Source organism: Lampris incognitus, chromosome 18 (genome assembly GCF_029633865.1).
Source record: "Lampris incognitus isolate fLamInc1 chromosome 18, fLamInc1.hap2, whole genome shotgun sequence".
Taxonomy (NCBI): Eukaryota; Metazoa; Chordata; class Actinopteri; order Lampriformes; family Lampridae; genus Lampris; species Lampris incognitus.
Genome location: NC_079228.1, coordinates 30,944,440 through 30,952,922, shown reverse-complemented (window position 1 = coordinate 30,952,922; position 8,483 = coordinate 30,944,440). Strand labels below are relative to the sequence as shown.

At 47.8% G+C, this 8,483-nt stretch overlaps 1 protein-coding gene across 1 annotated transcript in view; it reads left to right on the top strand.

The window, feature by feature from the left end:
• The first annotated feature begins 1,322 nt into the window (after positions 1-1,322).
• Positions 1,323-8,483, top strand: part of hey1 (hes-related family bHLH transcription factor with YRPW motif 1) — a 7,381-nt gene continuing 220 nt past the window's right edge. The window contains 16 exon segments of the mRNA XM_056298031.1: positions 1,323-1,333; positions 2,151-2,202; positions 2,204-2,232; positions 2,578-2,653; positions 2,785-2,868; positions 3,129-3,155; positions 3,157-3,211; positions 3,963-3,994; positions 3,996-4,085; positions 4,087-4,128; positions 4,130-4,183; positions 4,185-4,202; positions 4,204-4,305; positions 4,307-4,435; positions 4,438-4,572; positions 4,575-8,483. The exon segment at positions 4,575-8,483 is cut by the window's right edge and continues 220 nt beyond it. Of these exon segments, the coding sequence (XP_056154006.1) occupies positions 1,323-1,333; positions 2,151-2,202; positions 2,204-2,232; positions 2,578-2,653; positions 2,785-2,868; positions 3,129-3,155; positions 3,157-3,211; positions 3,963-3,994; positions 3,996-4,085; positions 4,087-4,128; positions 4,130-4,183; positions 4,185-4,202; positions 4,204-4,305; positions 4,307-4,435; positions 4,438-4,572; positions 4,575-4,763 (1,125 nt within the window). The 3' untranslated portion in view covers positions 4,764-8,483.

Sequence of the window (8,483 nt, the reverse complement as noted above, 5' to 3'; positions counted from 1 at the left end):
TGGTCGTAACGTGACAAAATGTGGAAAAGTTCAAGGGGTATGAATACTTTTGCAAGCCACTGTATATACATACATACATACATACATACATAACATACATACATACATACATACATACATACATACATACATACATACATACATACATACATACATACATACATAATACATACATACATACATACACACACACATCTTGTCCATACATCCATACATCCATACATCCATCCATCCATTACACACACATCTCATCCATAATAAATACATACATACATCCATCCATCCATCCATCCATCCATCCATCCATCCATCCATCACAATACACACACACTCACACAACACACACACACACACATCCATCCATCCATCCATCCATCATCCATCCATACATACACACACACACACACACACACACACACACACACACACACACACACACACACACATATCTCGGCACATACAATACATACATACATACATACATACATACATACATACATACAATACATATGAATATGAATATTGTTTCTATTTTGCAACAATTTGTTGATATACTACTTGCTTCTACTTTCAATGTAGATAATAATGTAGCACTAAAAATGTGCACAGTGACCGATAGCCCCAGATTTAACCACTATAATAATGTGTTCAGCAGCAGTATTATCTAGTAGTGTAGTGGTAGTGATATATTATCTAACGGTATGATACGCACAGCGAGTTGAACCAGTTCATCGGGACAGTGGTGAAAACGTTTCATCACTCAGTGATGAAACGTGTTTCTATCAATAAACGTTGTGTCCAGATGAAACTTATCTCAATTTTTCTAACCTGGGTTATTGAGCATGCATAAAGACAACAGTATGGTAACTACTTTAAAGGTAGATACGTGGGGGGGGGGTCCGTGTAGTGTTTAAATATACACCATCAATCTTTCTTTATAGACAATCTCACAGGTGAGCCATCACACAAAAAAAATCCCCATAAGTACTTGAAACTCTGTGTGTGTGTGTGCGTGTGTGTGTGCTGTGCGTGCGTGCGTACACACAATATCTGTCAAACTATTTGGAGCTGTGGCCACAAAGCAGCGCCACTAAATCATTCATAACGGCGTCGTGTAACTTAAGGCGAGACGGACGAAGAGATCTTCTATTGATGACTGCATCACGTCTTTTGTTGTTGCGCGTTGCGCACCAAACTCCTTCAAGTCCCTCCCCCCTCTCCTCCACACCACCACCCCCCACCTCCACACACACACACACACACACACACACCACCACCCACACACGCTCACACACACCACCACCACCAGCGTCGTTTAAACCATGCGCCCGGGGTAAGATTAGACTTCATCTGCGTTCCTCCTTGCCTCCTCCCTGGATGATGATGATTGATGAGTTAGTATTGGATTACAGGTTCACACGGTCGCCTTGCAGACCGCCCGTCGCCCCCACCGACCAATTGCTCCATTTCATTCCAACGCCGTATCCGGCGTTGGAATGAATGGAGCAATTGGTGTCGGCGACTCACCATTGGTTATCAGCGCTGGCTTCGGGAACTTTCCCACGGCTAAACGCGTGCTGACAGCCGGCCAGCCACTCTCCTCAGCCCAACCGAGGACAGTGTGTGTGTGTGTTGTGTGTGTGTGTGTGTGTGTGTTGTGTGTGTGTGTGTGTGTGTGTGTGTGTGTGTGTGCGCGTGCGCGTGCGCGCTCGCGCGCGACGGAGCTAGTGCGACGGTGGCAGGCGGACCGAAAGTCTATTGGACCGCAGTCAAAAAGTTATATCCCGAAGAAAAAAAAAAGGTAGTTGTGTGTGTGTGTGTGTGCGAGTGCGCGCGTGCGTGCGCGTGACGGGCTCTCCGGGGCCAACTACACCGCTGTCGCTGCAAACCCACCACCCGTGTTTTCATTGGCTGCGTCCCAGTGCCGAGCCCCCGCCCCGCCCCCACCTCCCTCACTCCTCCTTATCCTTATTTTTGGCCGGGCAGGAGCGTTGAAATGATAACCGAGTGGGAAAGCCGTGAGCAGAGCTTTCAAAAAGCCGGAGGAGCCTCCCGAGCAGAGCCCATTTGTAAGAAGGAGACAGCGGCGCTCGCCGGAAGGGATACTATTAGTACGGACCGACGCAAACGCGGCCGCAGACATGAAAAAGGAATCACGATTTCAGCTCCTCGGACAGCGAGCTGGATGAGAACATTGAGGTGTGAGAAGGAGAAGAGCGCGGATGAAAACGGGTAAATTTTTACGATTCGCAGTCGAAACTTGTGCAGGTTCGATAATGAAAAACACTCGCAGCGCGTTTTCGCACGCGAAGTGCAGCCCCAGGTGCTCTGCATGAGAGAGAGAGAGGAGAGAGAGAGAAGAGAGGGGAGAACAATCGCAAACATGTGAATATTTTTACGTCACGTACAATTTTGCTTGTTTGTTCTGTGTTTCAAGTGCATGGATAACGACGTGTAGTCTGTATGTAGAGCTTGGCGCACAGTGACGACCAGTTCAGGTGCTATGATGGTTTGGTGAACAATACGGGATTTTATTGACTGAAACTTTTCTTCTTTTTTCTTTTTTTTATCTTGAAGGAATTTGAGTTCCCCCCTCGGGTCCATGTCTCCCACAACCTCGACCCAGGTGCAGGCTCGGAAGCGGCGTCGCGGAGTGAGTCCTTATTCGAAACGATTACTTTTTTTTAAAAAAAAGTTGTGCGTAATGACGCGCATGACACAAAGGTGTTTTTACGCACACACGCATTCGCGTTGATTGATTGGTTTCTGGTCTTTCCCTCTCAGATCATTGAAAAAAGGCGACGTGACAGAATCAACAACAGCCTGACGGAGCTGAGGAGACTCGTTCCGAGCGCTTTCGAGAAACAGGTGAGATCGGTGTTGCGTCGAACTCCGTTTCCCCGTCGAGATCCGTTCCCCCCCTAATGGCAACAGGTTAGCTATCGCTAGCTATAGCTAGCTGCTGTGCGTCACGACGCGCACACGAGTTCAGCTGTTTGTTTGTTTTTTTAATTACGAATCATTTATTTCGATCCAATCAAGACCAACGTGGACACATGTCTGTCGTCATACTCAAAACGAATATATCTGAGTCATTATGTCTTTCTTTTCGCACGCTGTGTTAACAGGGCTCTGCCAAACTGGAGAAAGCTGAAAATTTTGCAGATGACTGTGGACCACCTGAAGATGCTCCATGCCGCCGGAGGCAAAGGTAGCTATTGCCCAGAATTGGTTGCCAGCTCACAGAAATTAATTGTAGAAAGACGTTTTTGTTTTGTTTTTTTTAGATTTGACAGAAAACCCTGTGCGGCTCTCCTGCTCTTATTTCCACGAACAAACTTATTGAAGGGTTTTGTGCAACGAGACAGCGTCAGATTACAGCATGGCTTAAAACCCTATACTCGGTTTTCTTTTCCTGAAGTGCATGGGGAAGGAACAGCTGAAGGACATAATATATCTGTGAATGTTATGAAACAACAACAATAAAGGGATAAAGACAGGGGAAGTATGAGAGATAAAGATAAAGAGTGACAAAACGTGACATGGAAACATGGCATAGATTTGGACAAGAGAAATAAAACCTAGCATCTCGGCATAAGAAGTGGAAGAACGTGAAAGTGAGAGCGTGTGTGATTAGCGTGTGCGTGCGTGTGCGCATGCGCGTAACTGAAAGGGTGGAGGGGCTATGATGAAACAACTTTTTTGCTGGAACGAGACAGAATAAATTAGGGTAGTAACCACTGACTTCATTAAGGAGAGTTCTGTATGTGCTCCAAAGACTGGTTTGACAAGCATGGTAGCACGCCATACCTGTTTTCTGGAGACTGGTTATTTAATCTGCCCTGGCTCCAAAGGCTTACTGACTCTCACCTAACAGACTTCCTTCGCTTCCGGACAAACCCGTTTTCAGAAGCACACCTGAGGGGGGGATTTTTAAGCTAACGCTATCTCCTTTCCTCTAGGTTATTTTGACGCCCATGCCTTAGCAATGGACTAACCGCGGCTTGGGTTTCAGGGAGTGTCTGGCTGAGACCGCCCGATACCTGAGCATCATCGAGGGCTTGGACAGCTCCGATCCTCTGCGGAATCCGCTTGGTTTCCCACCTCAACAACTACGCCAGTCAGAGGAGAGGCGCAGACCAGCCTGGGTCACATGGCCTGGGGCTCTGCGTTCGGCTCACCTGCCGCCCCACCTGGCCCACTCCCCTGCTTCTGCAGCACCAACAGGGGGTGCCGATGGCAGCCTTACCCCGCAGCGCCACCAGCAGCCCGCCGACCCCTTCATCGTCGTCGTCAACGACCCCTGTCTTCCTCCTCTTCGTCGTCATCCTCGTCGGCGCTCGCAGAGACGCCCCACATTCCAGCCAGGCGTAGCGGCAGCACCACGCCCCACTCGGACCAGGGCCCCGATCCGGGTCCCCCCAACGACCGTGGCGCCCCACCACTGTCCTGCACCCGGGCCTGGTCCCCTCGTCGGCGTCCAAGCTCCCCCCCCCTCTCCTCTCCTCCCTCTCAGCCTTCCCCTTCCCTTTCAGCGCCTTCCCACTCATCTCCCCCCGCCGCCGCTGCCGCCATCACCCCCACAGCCCCCTGCGTCCAGCGTGGGGAAACCCTACAGACCCTGGGGGATGGAAATAGGGGCTTTTCTGAGTGAAGCGAAACCCCCGGTGACATTCTGCCAGACTGAACTCACAAACCCAGCTGAGCTGGACTTTCACGGACAAATGCTTTTTTTTTTTCCTTTTGATATTGACATCCTATAGGGGATCTAGCTATAGGATTTGTATTTTCTCAATAACGTATTGTGTTTTGTATAGAAAAAAAAAGACAGTGTGGACAGAGACGAGGACTTTTAAAAAAGCAACAAGAGTGATTTATTGTGTTGATTGATCTCCGTGTCCCCGCCCACACCCTTTAAGAAGTTTTCCCCCACTGTTGTCAGCCGATCGGGGGATGTTTTTTTCCAGATGGCCAAGCAGTCGCATGTCGAACTGTCCCGCCTTTATTCTCCCACTGAGCTGAAACACACTGTACTGGTAGCAGAGAGACAGACGAGAGAGAGAGAGACAGGCGTGAAAGAAGGCCATGAGGTGGTTGAGGGTCACCCCTTTTTACAGCATTTTATGGGGTGGAATAACCGAAACCAGGTGTTTGCTTGACAAAAAAAGTACTGGGAACAGAAGTTTAGCCACCAGCTTGGTTTAACGTAAGCCGGGGCCCCCAATTCGCCCACAGCCACTTTGTGTTTGTATGGTCCCCCATTGTTTTAGCTTCGCATCCTCAATTTATATCTCTTTTTCACAGCACGATTTGTCAGAGGTCATTTAACTCGGTGACACGGCCGAGGGTATCACACATGTCGTAGCGGCAGGTTTCTCCTCCGGTTCCTTCGCATTCTGAAAATTGGGCAGTTTTTTACGCCATAGGTTCGTAGTAAAGTTAGCTACATCATCGCTTGGTGGTTATCTAGATAGAGGAAGTTCAGAATCTGTGTTTTGTTACCTCTGGAGATGCACCACCTCTTCACCACCCTCCATCGCATCATTTTCTAGAAGGAATCACAGATTCCCCCCCCCCCCCCCGCTCCTCCCATCTTCACCTCTCGCCTCTCCGCCGTGGGTTTAGATGACTTGGTGGGATCACTCTTTCCTGAATCTGCTTCATGCTCATTCGAAAGCATCACATTTTGTGCTTCGTTACAAAAAAATAAAAGCAAGCCACCGCAAGTCAACGAATGTGATGACTCAGCTTTTCAGAGTTGTTGATGATGTTTAATGATGACGACTTCTCCATAATAAAAGAGCGCTGATGAACTGCGGCTTGGGTCCTGCCTACGTTTATGAGTGTGTGTTTGCACTCGTCTCAGCCTGTGTTAGTGAGTGTGTGTGTGTGCGTGCGTGCGTGCGTGCGTGTGCGCCTACACCCATCCGATGCTGCGGCTTGTTCTATGGGCAGGCCTCTGTGTGTGCACAGGAAACCATTAACGAGGAGGGGTTATCCCGGACAATAGCGACCCCCACCGGCCCCATGCGCTGCGTGGGAACCGGCAGAGGAGGACAGACGAGGAGCCGGAGGAAGACAGGGGAACTGATGAGAGAGAGAGAGAGAGAGAGGGAGAAAGAAAGAGTAGAATAGAATACGGAAAGTAGCCGAGGTTGGAGAAAGATGGAGAAAAGGGAGACCAGGAAAACTGAAGGAAGGGGGTATTTAAATGACAGAGGGGGGGGGGGTATGAGAAAGTCCCTTTGCCATCGTTTCAAGTTTGTACCAGTTGCAAATTATCCTCCATTATCTTTCTATCGTCTCGCTCCCTCTCTCCGTCTCCTCTCCTCTCTCTCTCTGGCTACTATCTCCTTCTCATTTCATCTGCCGTTCATGCCCTTTAACCATTTGCTGTTAACAGCGGAGGGCCAGAGCGATGAAGGCTTCATGCAAACCAAAACAACAAGATCAGGAACAAATTACAACAAATTATCCTAACTTTTCCTCGTTAGGGTTCCCGTCTGGCATCAGAGAGTAGTGAGCATATCGTATTAGTACTGTGTGAAGTACTAATAGCACTACATCTGCTACGCAGTACTCATATATGAAGTAGCAGTGATAGTACATGCACGTATCAGTACAACAGATGTGTTATTTTCACAGGAGTGCGTGTCAGGTGCAGGTAGAAGAAGAGCAGATGCTGATAATCAAAGTATTTAAATAAGTCAGCACACAATAGTAATCACTGACACCAATGGCAATATTAGATGGTTCATTCTTAAATGGCCTCTAGAGACCATTTAAAGATACAAGCAGGCCTAGAAGAGGAAGGTTTTTCAGGTCGCAGGACTTCTGAGTACTGACAACTTATCATTTGTCTCCCTCTATTGGTGATATATAGTACTGCATGCAAGGAGCGTCAAAGGTCAATATCAGTAGGCAATAATTATGTTGTTCTGGTGTTTAAACGGAGTTTAATAAAGATGCTTTATCATAAGTATGTTGTGTCAAATCGGTATATGTAAAAAGGAAAACTTCTCCATGTTATTTCCAATTATTTGGGTCCCAGGGAAACATACACACGTCATTTCAACAATACTGAGACTTTTGAAGGCAGACCAAGTGATTCACTGTTAAGTCAAATAACGATCTTGTAAACAAAACAAACACACAAAAAAACACTCAAAGCCGATTTCATTCACTGAACCCCAAATCTTTATTAACCACTGCTTGCTCACAAAGATATTATGTGGAGAGGGAAAAAACACACAGATGGGAGGAGAGAGAAAGAGAAAGGCAGGTAGGCAGGTGGGTGGAGTCAATGTAGGACTCTGTGACGTATTTCTGAGGTCATCAGTGTGCGAAGTATTTCGAGTTATCATCTACTGTCGTGGAGTTGGTTCCTATTTTACCAGAGTAGTAGCACATGGCACGAACATGTCTACCCAGCCTTCCCTAAATTACATACACACACACTCACACACACCTGTAGGCCTGCTGTATAATATGTGATGAACAGATCACTGACGTAGGTTTAATCACCCCCTGGTTACACACTGTATGAATATGCAAATACACTTACATGGACCCTTGCAGTTGGCAATATTGTGTTTATGTGTCATTGTCTCAGCTGTATCAATTATGGCTTTCGCACCTCTCAGATTTACCTCAGCATGTTTTGTTTTCTGCGTTTTTCAGTGAAGTGTGGTCGTATGCTAGAATAGAGCTTGTTGCGAGCTGGCGAGTTCGGTCCCTGCAGCATCGGGCATTTCTCTCACGCTCTGGCTCAAGGTCTCGGGGGTGGCAGATCCGCGCGAGCTCATTTGAAAGCGATGGATGCTATGGATGCTGATGCTGAGCACTACTCTAGCCTTCACGAGATGGAGAATGGTGCCAACTTGTTCGGAAACCCTTCCCTTTTCTTTCTCTTTCTCGATTCGCTAATTTCGCCATGTCAGCAAGCGGGAACTCCAACGCGGGGTCTCTACTTTTCCACGTGACTTGTAACGACGGCCTGTATCCGTAGCATTCTTAGACTCTACCTTCACTCTTTTTTCTTTCTTTCTTTCTTTTTTTTTTTTGGTGACGTGCGTTCATAATTGATTGACATGTGATCGGAAAACTTGTTTTTTTTTTCTGCCGGCTAACGTCCGAGGCCCCGCCATTCTGTTCCGGGAAGGTGACGTGAGCTCTAAGGGTGCCACACTGGGCAGAATTCAGCGCGCCCCATCTGAGCTGTGTCGTTGTTTTGTGTTGTTTTTGTTTTTTTGTTTGTTTGTTTGCTGAATTGCTGCCAGTGTGGGAAAGCACGTGTGGGTGGGCGGTGTGTACGCTTGCATGTATGTCGTGGGGTGCGTGTCAAGACAGAGGGGGAGAGGGGGAGATTTGGGCTGTGGTCGGAGACTGAGAGAGAGAGGTTAAGAAATAGGCTCATTTTAAATGCTATTGTATTCTTCCTGCAGGCGCGGTCACCTCTGTCTCCCCCTTGTGGCCGCTTGCAT